We start from the raw sequence: 19,070 nt of genomic DNA on the forward strand, positions 1-19,070 counted from the left end.
CAGAGAGGGCTGAGTGATAGACCAACACTAAGTTTTTTTGTTGTTGTTTTCTATAGCTATCTAAGATATTTCGCAAAGTTAGAGCCAGAAATATAATCCAAACTTCACTAATTTCACTATCTTAGTATTATTTGTTTTTATTTAGTTAGTTATAAATATATCCTGACTGGAAAACCAAAGTTATTTATTTTCCTAACTTTTTAGTATTTTTTTTTAATTCACAAAGATTTTATTAAGTACAGAAACCCTTTACAATATGGCTCCCACGTAGCTGTGATCTACTACACATCGATCACCTTCGCATACTCTATAGATCAGACTGGATTTCTTCCTAGTCCCCATATCTAATATTCCACTTCTGCTTTCTGTGCCTTTTGATAGACTTCCTCATCTGTCTAGATTGTTCTCCTTCATCATCTTGGTCTTTTAGAAGATCTTAATGACTTCCCTGTATCATTTGACATTGTTGACCACATTTGACATTGTTGACCACCTTCTCCTTTAACCCAATAATTTCCCTTTGGCTGGGATCTGACCTTAAGGTGAGTGCCCTATTACAAAAGAATCAAACAGGGATCTGAGTGTAGCTGAGCAAAGTTAAAAAGGGGCATTGACCCTGTAATTATGTAATTTTCTAAGTCAATATACAACCTGCAGAGATCCTTATCTATGGTTTGATAGTTCCAATTTCTACCTTAGTCTGATGTCACCAGAATACTCCACCAACTCCAGTTGTTTCTAGGATAAAATACAAACTTCTCTGTTTAGTTTTTTAAAAGCCTCATGTATCTTTTCAGCATTACTGGACCTCCATCTAGTTGGGGAAGATTGGAGGGAGAGAAAATACAAAAATCAGATTAAAATCTAAGAATGATTACAAATTCATTGTGAAGAAGGATTGGTTCATTCTTTATCCTTGTATCTTCAAAGCTTAGCACGGTGCCTGGTGTATCATAGAAGCTTAATAAGTATTTGTTGATTGATTGCTTGGTTGGTACACAGTTCAGTTTTAAATAATAGCACTACGGGGTCAGCTAGGTGGTGCAGTGGATAGACACCAGCCCTGACGTCAGGAGAATCTGAGTTCAAATGTAGTCTCAGACACTTAACATTTCCTAGCTGTGTGACCCTGGGCAAGTCACTTAACCTCAATTGCCTCAGCAATAAACAAATAAGTAATGGCACTACTTTTTGCTGATTCCTTAGGGTGGAACACAAAGAAGAGTTTTCCTAAACACAGTCCCAGGAGCATTTGAAACATCATGATATTATCATCACTTTATTATTTCAAAGCACATTTTTAAAAATTAAATTTATTTTTAAATGAAGAAATAAAGTGATTCTACCATGCATTTCCAAACCACTTTCACTAGCTTCCGCCTGATTCAATGCAATTCAACGAATACATATTAACCACCCAACTATGTGCACACACTAATTTCCAGGGACAAGTAAAACCTGACTTGGTACCTACCTGTGGACTCAAATCCCTATCATTCATTAGGCTCTCTGTTATTTCTTGTAAAGCAATTGCTGCCCTGGTCATCCTGTCCTGACTGGAAGCTATGACTCTAATTGGGTACTTTGGAGCCTTCATCCTCCCCCTTAATCATCTTATCATGTTTCCTCAGTCTCATTCTTGCCACAAATCCCACCAGAAAAGGAAGTAAAAAAATTCCACCCAAAGTTGTCTGAATCAAGTTCATGAGATGCTCCAGTAGTGCTGTCTAATCAAGTTAACTGACAGCACCTAAATTACTTCTCAATTGTTCCTTCCACCCTGGCTCCTTTGCACAGCTGCCTTGGTGCTAATTTTTCTTCATGTCTGGAATTCTCTTCCCACTGCACCTGCCGATTTTGCTTTCCCTGGTTTCCAATTCCATCTAGGCAGAAGACCCTTTCTTTTCCCTCAGCTGTCTTCCTCTCTGAGATTATCTTCCATCTCTTCTGTACATATATAAGGTATACTGCCCTTCCAAGTTCCTTTTTATAATGAATAATCTAATTTCAAAAGGAACAGAAAAAGTTCTTTGTATGAAAGAAAAGACATTCTAATTGATGAAATTTCATCATCTAAATGATGAAAGGTATTGCTGAAATATCTCCTTGATAGTGATTCATATTTTAAATCACAACAAAAAGAAGTCTCCAATTTTCAGTTTGGTTTTTAAACTTCCAGAGTAATATGCTATCATACTTAATATTAACAGGAATGATGGTTGTGTTGATTGTGATCGTGGGAATAGTGATACATGTGTTCATTGTTAAAGGAACATGTTTATTAAAGGAAATTAATTTCATTTGGCTTGTCATGATCTAACATAACTATTGTGCTTCAGCAATAAGAATAATGTCACCAGGATATCTAAATGTTCTTTTTGGATTAGGGACCAGAAGATTAAAGACACCATCCAGAATCTTACTCCTTTGCTTAGCATAGTGCCTTGTACATAGCAGGTGTTTAATAAATGTTTATTGATTGACTAAACTTACCTACTTAAAAATGAAATCTACTTACTGGGGACTCAATTTCAATGGAACATTTAATAAGTTGCTTATGGTTTTATTTTTAATTTATTTTTAATTTTTAAATGCAGCCTTTTACATACTCGAGGGTTTTTTCAGATGTCTTTACAAGAAAAATAGAAATATATGTAAAAGATGTATACAAATTATTGAAAGAATCTAATTTCTTTCATCCTGCTTTTTGAAAATACTGAATCCATAATTCCTAAATTTATGAAGAACTGTCTCATTGGTATGGATCAAATAATAAAATAACTATGATTTATATAGTGTCTTGAAGTTTTTCATAGCACTTTTTATATATTATCTCATTTAATCCACACAGCAATGGTATTTAACAGGTGTTATTATTCCTGTCTGACAGATGTGGAAACTGAAGCAGACAGAAATTAAGGCACTGGATGGGGATAGACAGCTAGCAAATATCTGAGGTCTGATTTAAACTCATATTTTCTTTTCAGCACTATCCAATGAATAACCATGGGGTCAAAGGAGGAACAAATTTTGGTTCCCTCACTGAAATATCATTTCTCAGATTATTGCCTTCTATATAAAATTCTGGATCTGCTTAGATAGCTAATATCAAAATTAAAGCAATAGAAACATTTTATAAAATATATAAAATATCTAAATATCTAAATTCTGAAATCAGAGCTGGCAACTTGACATATGGGAACAATTACTAAAATTGTTCCCATATGTCAAGTTGCCAGCTCTGATTTCAGAATTATTCATCTCAGGTCAATATTATTAATTCCATATATAGAGAATACTATAAGTGATTACATTTAAATACTGTACCTTACTTTTTTTTTTAACTGGAGACATTAATTTTGTTCTTTCCTGACTAAAATGAAGATAATGAGTGAATAAATGATATTCTTTCCTCAAAGGAGTTTAAACAATCTAGGAGCTCTATTTTCCTTTTTTCTCTTTCCCTTCACCTCAACAACCAGAGGGTTCTAAATCTAACAATGTGACTAAGAGGAATGATAACTGGCTGGTCAAAGAAGGACCATTTTCTATAATCTCACCCTTATCAAGGACTGCCAGGTACAACATGCAGCAGATAGTTGCTTCTTAATATAAAAAACATATTATTGACTCAAGCAACATTATTGGTTAAGTGTGTGTGTGTGTGTGTGTGTGTGTGTGTGTGTGTGTGTGTGTGATAACATAACTTACAGTATAACTAGATGGAGACAGCTCTAGACCTGTGTTTTTATTGGTTTAGAGAATTTTCTTGGTGGAAACGTCTTTTCCATGAACTGCCTGAAACTTAAGATCTTTGTTGTCAGGAGCACTGAGAAATTAAGTGGCTTGCCAGAGTTAGGGAGCTAGTATGTATCAGATATAGAACATGAATCCAGTTCTTTCTAATTTCAAGAACAATCCTTTACCATTATGCAAAAATTCTTCATCATAGCTATAATGTAGAAAAATGGCAATGTAAAGATGAGCATAAATGAAAGAGCTTACACAAGACAGCCTAAATCTCTTCACCAAGAGCTTAGGAAACTTGATCTGCTGAAAACTAACATGGGGATAAAAGGACTGAAAAAAAGTATAATGATAACCTTTTAAACTGAAGTTTAAGAACTAGCTAATTTCACAGAATACATCTAATTAAAGATTTGTGTGTATTTAAATAAGAATCCTATTCTTGCTATGTGCATACACATATCTTTATGTATACATGTATATCAAGGAAGATATTATATTTTTCTTACAAATTTTTTTAAAGAAAAAACAAATTTCATAAGTTTTAGGGATTTTTAGGCCCTAAACTCAATGTTTCTTATGCTTATGAGATGATATTGACCTGGAAGAAGTTTAAAAATTCCTTTAATTATATATGTGTGTGTGTGTACATGTGTGTATATATATATATATATATGTACATATATATATATATATATATATATATATTCAATGACTCTAATATATCTGTACAGAGCAATTAAATAATGTGCACACACCATGACTCAAAAGTCTTAGTATAGTTTTAAGCTTTAATACAGGACTATAAAATCTATAAACTTACCCCCCAAAAGCATGATTTGAAAGTTGAATTATTTAAACTTTCACACAGTTTTATGAATTTTATCAAAACTTTATTATTTTCAGTTCCTCTGATTGAGGATGACAAACACAGAAGAAAGTCTGCCATGCCCTTTGATAAGTTGAAATCAAGGCTATAACATTAGCTTTTCAAAAAATGTCAATTATGCATTAAAACCTCATTCTCTGGATGTTCTTAAGGGTAGGATTATAAATGCTATCTTTTCAATCATTGAGCAGCTGCTGATCAAAGTTTTTACAAAGTTTGAAAACTAGAATAATATATAGCACAAGATGAAATAAACTTAATATGTGTATATACATACTTAAATAAAAATGTATAGTGTAGCAAAAGTATTAGTGCAGTTCCAAGTTTAAAAACTTCAAAAACTTGAAAGCTATAAACTTCCACAAAACATTTACAAAATAATTATGTGAAATTTGAAAATAGTTATATATTTTATTAAATTTCAAAATAATCAAAATTATTTCTTTTTACAATGTTATAGTATAACTTTCTCTTATTCTGATCACTTCTCTCTATCAGTTCATTCAAATCATACTTCCTCTAAAACTGTCCCTTTCATCATTTATTATGGCACAAAAATAATTCTTATTGGACCTTTTGCACTGACCTCATTCAGATAGAGAAAAAAATTCCATAGCACATGCCTCTGTGTGTATATATAAATTTATTTTTAAAGCAAAGATGTTTGGCTTATTTTACTTTTTTTTTTTTGGATTATTTGCTACCTTTACAAAGGCAATAAATGCAACAATCTATGAAAATAGATAATTTCTTTACACTGTTGACATTCACTTGAGATCCATGACTTTAAGCCAAAATCTCAAAGACAGAAACTTTATAGAGAAAGCATAATCAATACATATAGGTAGCTTGGGGTGAATATGTCCCAAATATAACTCTGCATTTCATGTTACAGGTCACTTTTCTCTTAGACACCAGTTTTGGCTTCAATCCAATCACGAAAAGCAGTCACTCGAGTATAAACACCTGGCTTATTTGGTTCTGCACATTCATCACCCCAGCTCACTATGCCATAAAGATACCAGATGTCTCTAGAATTTAAGCTGACCAAAGGTCCACCAGAGTCACCCTAGGGAAAAAGTGGGAGAACCAGAATTAGTAACTTAGTTTACAGAAAGGGAATTTGTCAGGAAATTTCTATCACAATTCAATTTCAAAATCATTTAGTGTGTCTCATCTCATCACAAGATACCTTAACTTTGACACTTATTGACGAAGGTTGGAGGAGGAATTTGTTTCTTCTTTTAAAAAGTTATTATAAGAGATGGGTTGGAAAATGATGTGGGAAATTATATATATAAATGAAATGCTTTGAAATGCTTTAAAAGAATATCATTGGGGGCAGCTAGGTGGCGCAGTGGATAGAGCACCAGTCCTGAAGTCAGGAGGACCTGAGTTCAAATGTAGCCTCAGACATTTAACACTTCCTAGCTGTGTGATCCTGGGTAAGTCATTTGACTCTGATTGCCTCAGGGAAAAAAAAATCTTTGCATGATTGGAAAGGGAAGAACCTATCTTTCTCTAAGATTTGTGCCAAGGCAGAAAGTGCAAATGCAGAAAAATGGCAATATGAAGATGAACATAAATGAAAGAGCTTACACAAGACAGCCTAAATCTCTTCACCAAGAGCTTAGGAAACTTGATCTGCTGAAAACTAACATGGGGATAAAAGGACTGAAAAAAGTAAAGAATTTTGGAAACAGCTTGCAGGAGAAAAAAATTCTTGCAGTGCTCAAGATTAATCAAAGTATTGCCAAGTAGAGATGAAGGCCAAATAAAATCAGTTTGAATTCATTGCAAGTCAGTATAGTATTTTCTCCCTCTAACAGCACTCAATAACCCAAAAAATTGGAGCAGAGAAAGCAACAAGATGGTGAGAGTGGTCTACCATTGGGTGTTTGCACAGTGAGCTTGACAGCATTAAGATAGATTTTGGAGCTTTACACCAATAGAAAGGGCAGCCACAGTGGCAGACTCTGGGGTCAAGGTCTGAAAGGAATTTTCTGAAGCCAGAATTGGCTCTAGTAAAGTGAGAGAGTTTGAGAAATAGTAGTTCTAGGTAAAGAAAGTTGTGATCAGAGGAAGACAACATGGAATTTTAAATCTTCAAAGTTGTCTTATTCCATAATAATGATTAAAGGTCCAGACCTAAGAGAATATTTAGGTTTCCAAATGAGTTTTAAGAGAGTATAGAATATCTTTCTGGTTCCAATTCAATATATGGAGACTTGGTGAGCTTGCTCCATTTACATATAATGAAATGCTCCTTCCCTCTCTTCCCCAAAATTATTTTTATATTATTTTTTGTACAGACACTGATATGCAATAGATTAATGAGAGATTTTCAAATAATTATGCAAACTCAAGAGTGCACTAGATATCTACTCCTGCCAGTTAGAAAATATCTATGGTCTCTAATGGTAGCAAATAAAAATACTTTAGTTTACCTGGCAAGCATCTTTTCCTCCTTGCAAAAAACCAGCACATATCATTCCAGAAGTAATAGCATTGTTGTAAATTTGTGGCTCATTGCATGTCTTAGTGTCTATGATATCCACTTGTACTTGCTGAAGGATGTTTACACTTCTACCTAAAGTCAAGGGAAGGGTAAAATGATATTAATATTTAAAGGTACACTTATCAAAAAACATATATTTAGATGCATGTCCTGTATAATTATAGATCAGTGATTCTTAGGTTCCATATACATATTTTCCAGAATAAGACAATGTATAAAAGAAGACAAAGCCATAAATTTCCAATTTAATCTAAATTAAATAACTGGATGCCTAAGAAAATACTCTCTTTTTAAGTAAGCCCATCAGGACAATGCAATTGCAAAAGAATATGTGTTGGTCATATTGTGTTGCCACATGATATCATAAGAAAATACAGTTATAATACTATTTTCTCCCATTTTAAACTTAATCACTGGTAAAAAGTTTATAATTTGCAAAATAAAGTTGAAATAGGCTCATGATTTAGACATAAAGGGTGATACTATAAGCAAATTAAGAAAGCAAGGCATTATTTATCTGTCAGGTCTTTGGTAAAGGGAGGAATTTATGAGCAAACAAAAAAGGAGAACATTGAGAAATGCAAATTGGATAATTTTGATTATAAACAATTTAACTGGTTTTGCACAAACAAAACAATGCAACCAAGATTAGAAGAGAAGAAAAAAGCTAGAAAACAATTTTTAAAACCAGTGTTTCTGATAAAGGCATCCAGTTAAGTATCTGACTTCAGGAAGTCACCCAGTTAAGAATCTGAGACGAAATTTGAACTGGCAGTTTTCCTGTCACCATGAGCAGTAAGTACTCTATGCACTGTGTCACATAAATAAACATATCAGAGTTTTTTTTAATTAATATTTTGATGCCCTCTGATAAGAAATTATTTTGTATGTTTTTCATAAATAATTTCCTGTGCACATGTTGTCCCTTTTCTCTTCCCAAAGAATATGAGCTTTTTGTGTCTCCTTCCATCTCTTCCTACTTTGTCCTGTCTATTATTAAGAGGTTGCTCTTCTTTTGGCCAAATTTACACTTTACTAAGGGGAAAAAGTCAAGTTTAAGTTCAAAGGAAGTATGTAAGCAACGTGTGATAACAAATATGAGTAGAAGGTATCAATTTCATTTAGCTGAATGCTAGAAGACTTTGAAGAAGACATGGAGCCTAAGCCACAGAACTGCAGTGAAGTTGATCTTTTTCTTAGCAAGAGTTCCCTTGATCCCTTAATAGTGATCACTCAGTCTTTGCTTGAAAGATTTTAGTGAAGAGAACCTGATCTCCAGAGAGAACCCAACCTCTAGATAGCTTTTAATTGTTAGGAAGTTTTTCCTAAACTTCAGTTTCTGTACCATCTACCCATTGCTCCTAGTTCTTTCCTCTGAGATCAAGCAGAATATCTAAACCTCTCTTATTACCTGAGTACCTGAAGATACCTGCCAAATACTTCCTAAGTCTCTTCTATAATAAAATTCTCAATTCTCCAACTAAGAAAAAAAGAGAACTCCATCAAGTAGAAATATGAAGGTCAGTCCATGAGAAACTTTTTCTGCAATGTAGAGTGCTTAAAAGGAAATAGAAAATCAAAAAAACTAGAAAGATTGGTTAAAGTCAGACTGAACAAGATCTTAAAGATCAGTCTGAAGAGTCTACATTACATCCCCTGAACCTTTTTGAGCAAGGAAATGGCATTGTGAGACTTATCTATTTAGATTGTTTAAATCAACAGTGTAGAGAGCTAGGTGACACAGGGAATGGAGTTCTGGGCCTGGATTCAGGAAAAGCCGAGTTTAGATCTAACCTCAGACACTTGCTAGTTGTGTGATTTGTGAGTACACAAATACATGATAGCTGGATGATTTCAATATCAAGGGTAATTCCAAGTATGGGAATTCCCCTTTCCAATGCAGATTACAGTCTATCAGGAACTTAGTAGAGATGGCCAAAGAAATTATCCAAAACACATGGAGGTAAAGTTTTTTTACCTCCATGTGTTAAAGTTTTTTTAACCAGGATTTTCTAGCTAGCTAGTGACTTCCTAACTCCAAGCACAACATTCAATCCAACACTCAGTATGAATCAAACATAGTTTACTGCTCTTTGATAAATATCCACTGAATGAATGTTTACTACAACAACATGATAGTATAGTAATGGAAAAGTTTAGGCTATTCATTCTTAATTATCCAACTCATTACCAAGCCTGATTTTAGCCCAATCCACCAGTTGAACAGCAAAGTATGGCATCAAGTGTGATCAACAAGTCTTATTATTATTATACCAAAGTGCTATGGTACAGTATTTAAGCTAGGGATACAAATAAAGTCCCTGTCTTTAAAGAGCTTGCATTGTAACTGAGAAGACAATATGCGAACAACTTATACCCATACATGTGTATGTAAATATAAGTATATATGTATAAATATATCTCTATATCTATATGTGTGTATATAGAATAAATGGGAGGTAATCTCAGAGACAATTAAATTAGATTAAAGACCAATGAAAAGTTTTTGAGTTGGAAGATAAGAGTGTAGCATGGAAAGAACAGAGAGATGGATATTGTCATTGGATCATCAAGTACATAGAAAGGAATAAAAGATTTAAAAAAAAAACTTTAATAGAAGGAATGGGCAAGTTTGTAAAGGGCTTTGAAAGTCAAACAGAAATTTCATATTTGCTCCATTATTTTCAGCTCTTTCTGCGACTTAAACTATCAGGTCTACTATTACACATTTAGTTTCTGTTCAAGTGCTCACCATCATTTTTCAGTGCTCCAAATCCTGTGACATATGCTGGAGTACCTGGCTTGATTTTATCAGAGGCATCTGGGAGGCACACTCGATGAATAGCACTTGTGTAAGGTACAGGACTAGAAAGCTGTACAACAGCAATGTCATATTCATGGGATGGATACTTGTAGTTTTCGTGAACAATAATCCTCTTGAACTTTCGCTTCTCTTTGGAGGGATTTATTCTTATACCAAAAGAAGCAGTCCATCTTGCGGGATCCTTATAACTGAAAAAGAGAATGAAAAGCACTTTCCATGAACTGCCACTACTTTATAAAAGCACATTTCACTTCAAAGGTGTTCAAATAACTCATTCTTTTGTGCAAGTTTTTAATTTCAGCAAACAAAAACACTTTTTTTCAGCCCACATTGGTTTGGGAGAGATTGGGGAAATAGAAGATGATTATAGTCTGTAGGACGTAATTCCAACAATGTGCTTCCCAGAACTTCATTCTCTCTTTACCTGAAATAACCAGGATCCTTTCATCTCCATATAACCCAATGTGGCATCAGAAACATATGGGCAGAGTACACAATGTATATGCAAAAAGAGAGAAATTGATTGTTTCTGCCTTTAACCCTGTTTTCTAATATAAACTCCTTGCAGGCAGGGATAATTTTGCTGTTTGTAACTTCATTATTCACCTGGCATATAGTGAGCATTTAACAAATTCTCATTCATTCATTTATAAGTTAGGCAGTCTGACTATGCTCAAAAATAGTCGATCCTTGACATTTCATTGAGATATCTTTAGGAATTACATATTTCACAAAATGCATCGGGATAACCCGTTTTATGCACTGCAACACAACCAAACTGCACTTTTTTGAGTTGGAGCTTATTTAACTTTTCCTCACCATGTCAAGAATTCATGACAGCATCAATAGACATTTTATTAAAGAAAATTGATGCTATCATGAATCCTTGAAATAAGTATGGTAATTAGGTTTTTTGCATGCAGATTAAAATCCTTCCATGCCATTGGATATGGTCTTCCCATGTTGTATCCTCTTCAAATGATAAGTCTTTCTGTACTTAGCTAATTAGGCTGGTTCTTAAATAATATGCACACAGTCTATCCCTAGTTCCATAACCCAGAAAATCATCAGAATTGTAATAACAGAGCCAATGCTATGTAATAGCATAGAAGGAGGGAAGAGGAAAGGCAGAGGGAAAAGGAGAGAGAAAAAGGGAGTAGAGAGTAGGAAGGAAGGAAAAATAAAATACTATTGAAAACTAAAAAAAAAGGTCCCCAAAACTCCTAATTTCAATTAACAAGCTACTGACAAATTGTCATCCATGAATTTGTATCAAATCCATTTTTATTTCCATTCTGTATTCCCTCTTTAAATAAAGAAGTCCTTTTGAAAAATGTATCTACTGATTTTTCTTGTGATAATTGTGAAAATATATATAGAAGAATTTCACATATTTAACATATATTGGATTACTTGCCATCCAGGGGAGGGGGTGTGGGGAAGGAAAGAAGGAAAAAAAGTCTGGAACATCAGGTTTTGCAAGGGTGAATGTTGAAAACTATCTTGGTATATATTTTGAAAATAAAAAGCTTTTATTTTAAAAAAATGCATCTAACTTTAATTCATTGTCTTCAAAATGATCTCTCTCCTTTTCTCAGAATCCAAACCACACTCCTTTCTCACTCACTCCCCTTTCGAGGGGAGCCCCTGGACTTACTTTCTGAAGCAATGAGCAGCACTGACAAGCCATGTGGAGTTGATCAAGGTCGCCCCACAACGATGAACTCCATTATACTGTAAAGTGGCCTGCCAGGGCCATGCACCTTCTTCATGTACTTCTTGTCCCCCAACTATCCTGTTGCTTTCACTCATCCGTGTCCCACAGCCTGTCACAAAGAGAAGAGATTCTTAGTTTTTCTTCATTTTTGAATGTGGTCATTTTACTTCTTCATGTGCTACTACCTAGGAATTTGTTTTGGTTTTGTTCTTTTGTTGTTTTGTATTGGAGAGGCAGGAAAGGTTAAAATTTGTTTGCTTCCCACATACACTACCCCTGTAGATATAGCATTATATAGATAGTATTATAAAGCAGTCGATATACCCATCTGTTAAAAGAACTTGCCCATACTCCCCATCTCCCTGATTCTATACCTACAATGACAAAAAAGGAAGAACATCTTTTAGACAAAGTGTGTCAATGTACTATAATCTCTCATCTATTAAATACGGTTTCTCGGGCAGCTAGGTGGTGCATCAGCCCTGAAATCAGGAGCACCTGAGTTCAAATCTGGTCTCAGACACTTAACTCTTCCTAGCTATGTGACCCTGGGCAAGTCACTTAACCTCAATTGCTTCAGCCAAAAAAAAAAAAAAATACAGTTTCTGAGCACTGAACTAAAATATGTGATTATTGAAATAGGAGAGCTATAGATCTAGAATTTTAGAATAATTCAAGGATTTCTTCAAGGCTTTCAAACACTCCATTAAAAGCATTTATAAAAGCACCAGCTTTGGGAGTATGGGATTATCATAGCAGGGGACTGTGTATTTGTTGGGGCAAGGGGGACCCAGTGTTAAGGATCATGAGCAAGTGTGAAGGGGTAGGTCAATTTTCCAAAAAACCCCACAGCTATAAATCATAACACACTTAAAAGAATTGCAAATCAGCCTTTACTGACCAAGATATTGCTTGTGAATTGAAAATGAAATAAATCAGAGGGAAGAGGGAAGAGGAGAGAAGTCAGAGAATGCAACTGCCTCTCAGTCTCCATGTCTCATTATAATCCTGTCACATGAAGAGATCTATTCTGCTGCTCAGAATTAGATCCCCCGCAGCCACTCGCAGATGGCTCCCATAACAAATGGTACCCAAGTGAGGTATAAGAAACATAAGAAACAAAGAAGCAGCAGCTCTCGAGAGCTGTTCCTAAGTAGGATCCTCCCAGGAGAGTTCCTTCAGTAACCCAGAAGGAAAGAAAGGGAGAAGAGACTGGGTAAGACTTTTTCAATCAGGCTAATTAAAATGGGCCAATACATAAAAGAGCCTAACCAAGAGACTGGTGAGGGACTTATGAAAAATGCCTACTCTCACTATAATTGTACTTCTCTGTTTGTCAAAAAGTTTGCCTCCATTATGGATTGTTATGATGTTAGAGCAAATTACATCTCACAAGATTCAACACCTGCTATAGCATCTCACCCTGCAACCATGAAGAGAAATAGGATGGAAAAGACTTTGATAGTGCTGTTTGTATTAATCAGCATGAGGACTCAGATAACAGCCCCTGCACAAATTTACTGACCATGCTGTTGGGGGGAAAATAAGTGTGTTCCCAGAAAACAAAAAACGGGGAATTGTTAAAGACCACACCTAAGTGTAAATTTTCCGAAAGCCCCGACAACTGTGAATCATAACACCATGAAGAAATTACAAATCAGCTTTTACTGATGCAAATATTGCTTGTGAATTGGGAATGAAATAAATCAGAGTCAAGAGGAAAGAGGAGAGAGGTTAGAGAACGCAACTTCTTCTCAGTCTCCTTGTATCATTTATAATCCTCTCACATGAAGGGATCCATTCTGCTGGTCAGAATTAGATCCCCAGCAGCCACTAGCAGGTTGCTCCCATAACAGCCCAGCAATAGAACAAGAATATTATTTCATAGCCCCACTGTTAAATCACTTTTAGGAAATAGCTATAATAGTATATAATAGGACTTCCTGTTTAATAGTTTATTTAACTCTCCTACCTCCTAGGAATTGTAAGGCATAATGTTTGCTACTGACATAGGAGCTAAATTCTTAACTGGGAATGTGGCATAGTGGCTAGAGAGCTAGGATTTAAGTCCCACCTTGGGCACTTGCTACCTATGTAATATGGTAAAATTGTTTAATCTTTCAGTCCTTTTGGAAACTCTCTGAAAGTCTAAATTATAGAGATGGTACTATTCTGCATCTCCCACAGAAATGATAAATGGATCTCCCTCCTTTATACCAATGAAATTATAGGTCCAATCCCTATTTCTAGCAGTAATTAGACCTGATGCTATATTCTCTCCAAAGATACTCCTAAAAATAGCTCTTTAGAAGAAAAAAAAAAAAAAAATACAACCCACACAGTTGAGTGAAGATGTCAAATCCAGCATTCATTGCAAATTCTATAGACTCACAATAATCGTGGAGATAATAATTAATTGGAATGGAAATCATATCAGCTAGCCCCATCATAGTCTGAATTATTATAATAAGTAAAGTCACTCTATGATGTCAACACATTGCTTCGATGCCCTCCCACAAGGATGTAGTTCTTTCTAGTGACACTATGCTCCAAAATCAAATTGCTTCTGATAACTCACAAGAAGTACAATAAATCAGAGCAACTACCATTCTGTATCCAAGCTAACTTCCCAAAGCTAGACCTAATTCAAAAAGAGAAATATATGTCTTTACACTTTGTTTTATGTTAAGACAATTCCATTGCTTTATTTTAATAAATAACTTGAACTTACAGTTACTCAGATAGTTGTCCTTTTCTGTCTTGTTGATATCTGAAATACACAGAGACATAGAACAAGATGAGCTCAGCGCATATCAAACTTCCAGTGTACCACATTTAGTCACTCTGGGTTTACTTGGAAATTCAGACTACCTAATAGGCTTCCCATTGCAAATCAAATGCCAAGGGATAAAAATTACCTGGATTCTGTTATACAGAAAACAACTGTGTGTTTTGCATAAACTTCATTAAATTAAATTAACTGCTTCTAAAACTACTTATATAAGAATTGAAAAAATAGAATTGTATATCAACCAATCAACTAGAATATATTTACCTACTACATGCCAAACACTGTGCAACTATATAATTGCATACAAAGAATGAAACAATCTCTATCTGTAAGGACTTTACCTCCTAATGGGGGAGACAACACTTCTATATAGCACACACATATATAATAAATAATAACATAAATAATAAATATAATATAAGTAAAAAATAAATATAATCAATAAATGAAGAGCTCAAAAAATATCACACACATATATATAAAGCACACATACATATGTAAAGCACATATTTATATATGAAGCACACATATATATATATATAAAGTACACACATATATAAATATAAAGAATAAATGTAAGGTGAATAAATGCAAGTATATAAAAAGTAGACAAATCCATAGTAGTATGGGAAGAAGGGCACTAGCAGGTGTGGAAATTAAGAAAGGCTTCATGCAGAAGATGGTACCTGAGCTACATTTTAAAGGGAGAGATACTGAAGCAGAAGTGAGAAAAGAAACCAGGCACATGAAATGGCCAGTATGAAGGCATGGAGCTAAGCAGAGACTGCCTTGGGTGAAGAGCAGAAAAGGCCAGTGTGGCCGAATTCCCCAATGTGAAAGTGGGAGTAATATTTAGAGAGTCTGGAAAGGTAGGTTGGAGCCAGGTTGCATGGAGCTTTAAAAGCTAAACAAAGGAGTTTTTAGTTTATCCTAGAAGCATCAGAAGCACTAGATTTAGTTGAGCAAGAGAGTCACTTCTATAGAATTACACTTAAGGAAAAATTACTTAGGCAACAGTGTGTAGGGTAGGCTGGAGCAGACAGAGCCTTGAGACAGAGAGAGCAATTAGAAGATTGTTGCAAGAATACAAGTGAGAGATGATGAGAGCCTGAATGAAGGTGGCAGCTGTGTGAGTGGAAGGGAGTGTTTATGCAAAAACTGTTGTGAAGCTAACATATTACAGTATAATCTTATAATACTCTTCTCTACAGGGAAACTGAAATAAGAGCTCCTCAAAATGTCTTCAATGTTATTTCATAACTACTATTTTTTTTTAATAACTGCTGATTTCTTGACTGAGAAACTACAAATCAGAAAAGCTTAAAACTAAATTTCTAATAGCCACTACCAAATGTTCATACAGAAATCAAAGGGTAAAGTATACCTGGAATTATCATGTAAGTTAAGTATAAAATTGACAGGAAACAATTGGTAAAGGCATACTGCTGGCTCATGGACTAATTTACATTTTTAAGAAACCTCAGCTGGATGGAGCAGGATTCATATGTACTAGTTAAAAGCTACAACTTGACACTTTAATTCAGGAACATGGCTTCTTTCTAAAATTACTGTATCTAACCTGTAGCTGGGATGATCTAGCCACAGGGTCTAAGTATCATTTCAGAGGAAGGAATGGTAAGTAGGCATCTTGCTCCCTTATTCTTGGTCCCAGTGGATTTTCAACATTCCTAAAATATGCTGGCTCAAGGTCCCCATGGGAGGAAGGAATAAGTCCCTGCTTTAGAAAGAGAAGGTAGGGAAAATCTGTGGGAAATCTTACAAATTCTTTTAAGTTAATTACCTCTTAATCTCTGTAACTATAACACAAATTCCCCTATTCTGTTTTAGACCTTGGGGAGATCTAGAATGAAAGAACAAAGCCCATATTTCTCTAGATTCCTGGAATTTGGATTTAGGAAATCAGCCTATTATGGGCCTCCAGTCACCAGTAACATCAATAAGATAAGGACTTAGAAACTCAAGCTCCCTTCTCATGATCATAAGGAAATGATGAATAGTGACATTTTCTGAACAGGAACTCAGACTCAGGTGAAGAATACTCCTTTTTTTTGTTGCAAGATTTGATTAAAAGCACATTTTATTTTCTTGAAAATGGGCCTGTCCTACAAAACCACAACCTGAAGTCATAAAAATGTCTGATATAATAACATGAATTCTCAAGAAAAATATCCACATCTACAGGTTCCTTCTGACCAAAGGCATAAATATTGACTCAATCCTTACCAGAATTGCTATTTAAATTACTTTGCTATCTATATACTTCATCCAGTTCTAGTGAAGATCAAATGAAATAATATGGATAGAATACTTTGTAAACTGGAAGATAATCTCTCAATGTGAACTGTTATTGTGAGAGGCAGCATGACATAACATAGTACTATGGAAAAAAAGCATTAGAGAACCTGTATTCTAAATATTTATCATCTGTTTGACACTGGGCAAGTGAATGTCCCCTCGGGCTCAGTTTCCTTACCTATAAAAGAAGCAGGGGATGATTAAAGGGTCTACAAGTCTATAAGGTTCCTTCTAGACATAAATTCCATGACATTATCTAATATGAGAAACCCACATTTGTTTAGAGAATTTAATTCTCTATGACATTCATCAGAACTTTATAATGATGCTCATCTGACAAATTCAACATTTCACACAAAGGAATAAATTATTTCCCCAAACTGCACATTAATTGCAACATAAAACTACAAGCAGTTTTAGAATGTTCAGTCCAAACTTACCTGTCTTCTAGATGAAAAAACTGAGGCCCCAGAAAGTTGAAATGACTTTCCCAAGCCACATGACTACTTAATGTCAGAACTAGGTTTAGAAACATTATTTCCTGTCTTCCTGGAAGTTCTGTTTCTACTACAATGTAACCAAAAAAAAAAAAAAAAAAAAAAAAAAAGTAACTTCCTCAATTGGATCTTTCCTTAATTCAAAATCATTTCCGATCCATCACATTTAAATAAAATCAATTAAAACATTGTAAGTACCTTCAGGAAAGAGACTCTTTTTTGTTTTTATTTGTATTTCTAGTGCTTACCCAAGTACCTGATGCATAGGGATGAATGTTGACAAACTTCCAGATTAGGATCAGGGGAGCTTGACATTTTAGTACTACGTTACATATATAGACATGCAAACAAATGAGAAGGGAAAGGAAATAAGGGAGGGACAGACAGAAAGACAGAAAGACAGAGACAGACACACACCCAAGAGAGACAGAGATAGGGACATAAAGAAGAAGGAAGAGAGAAAGAAAGGGGAGGAATGTATGGAGAGCTAGCTTGGAAACCAGGAAGGCATGCATTTAAATTCTGTCTCTGAGATCCACTGGCTGTGTGTCCCTAAGTAGATCATTTAACATCTCAGAGATCTTGATAACTTTTGTTGTAAAGAATTTGAAAGAAGATAGTGACCTGCATTGTAGAGGAAACTTTCTTACCAAGGGGCTTCTATTTTAATAAAGTCATGGGTTTATTCCCTTCCCTATCCATATATGTGTATATGTATATGTGTTTATATGTGTGTGTGTGTGTATGTGTGTGTGTGTGTGTGTGTGTGTGTGTGTGTGTGTAAGAACTTACATTTGAGAATTTACTCATTTATTTGAGAAGGGAGGTGGATAGGATGAAGTACTTTTCATGCACTATAACCTCAGAAGAACCTCGAGAGAAAAGAGAATCATATTAAGGAGATTCCCTTGTTTTATTTCCAGTCATCGATGGATGATGGACAAGAAAAATCTTGCCCAGGGTCATGAGAAGGATACTCTGCTAGATGCTTTTGTCTTTGGAAGCTGAAAAACAGCACTGAGCCCAATGCTCTTTCATTTATTTATTTTAGCCCTATGCTATTTTAGAAGTATGGGGGTACTGTGCAGTCTCATTTTAGAAGCTGGTGACTCTACAAGAAGAGGACAGGAGGAAAAAGGAAAGGAGAGGACAGGAAAGGAGAAAAGAAAGAAGAGGAGGAAGCAGGAGGAAAGGAGAAGGAGGAGGGGAGAAGGGAGAGGAAAGAAGAAAACAGGGGAAAGGAAGGGAGAGGAAAATGCCCCAAACCCATATAAATACTGCTCTGTGCAAGAAAGGTAAATTGCAGAAAATGGGAAAACTTGCTTGTAAGCTCAACTGATGAAGGGTCTACTTTGGGGGGCCCAGTTGCGTGTTGGAGTTTCTCTTGTAGCACACGTTGAATTATTTTTTTTATGGATTCAGGACTCTGTGTAGAGGGGAATCTAAAAATCATCAGCATGTGGGCCACCACTCCAGGGTCCTGGGGACTATGCAATACACAAAACAAAGCAAAACAAGCATAAGACAAAAAATTCGGAAAACAAATAAAGGCTGTAATAATATGAACAGCTTATATTTATGCTGCATTCTACAGTTACACTATAGCGTATATTATTTGTTTTTTTAGCCCTCATAGCAATCCTATGAAACATACAATCCAAATGTAATTTTCAGGTAAAGAAACTGAAGCACCTGGAGGAACAAAAAGATCTTCCCAAAGTTATATGGCTAGTAAATATGAAGTTCCAGTAGAAATCCAAGTCTGCTCTCA

The 19,070-nt window shown here is 35.0% G+C and overlaps 1 protein-coding gene across 1 annotated transcript in view; it reads right to left on the reverse strand.

Annotated features, from left to right (window-relative positions):
• Positions 1-4,622: 4,622 nt before the first annotated feature.
• The window catches only part of LOC141545756 (transmembrane protease serine 11E-like), a 65,509-nt gene continuing 51,061 nt past the window's right edge, over positions 4,623-19,070 (reverse strand). The window contains exons 5-10 of the mRNA XM_074273005.1: positions 18,623-18,786; positions 14,427-14,465; positions 11,636-11,804; positions 9,907-10,166; positions 7,084-7,226; positions 4,623-5,705 (exon numbers count right to left, since the gene is read on the reverse strand). Coding sequence (XP_074129106.1) covers positions 5,544-5,705; positions 7,084-7,226; positions 9,907-10,166; positions 11,636-11,804; positions 14,427-14,465; positions 18,623-18,786 — 937 coding nt within the window. The 3' untranslated portion in view covers positions 4,623-5,543. The remainder of the gene's footprint in view (positions 5,706-7,083; positions 7,227-9,906; positions 10,167-11,635; positions 11,805-14,426; positions 14,466-18,622; positions 18,787-19,070) is intronic.

Source organism: Sminthopsis crassicaudata, chromosome 6 (genome assembly GCF_048593235.1).
Source record: "Sminthopsis crassicaudata isolate SCR6 chromosome 6, ASM4859323v1, whole genome shotgun sequence".
In the NCBI taxonomy this organism is placed as follows: Eukaryota; Metazoa; Chordata; class Mammalia; order Dasyuromorphia; family Dasyuridae; genus Sminthopsis; species Sminthopsis crassicaudata.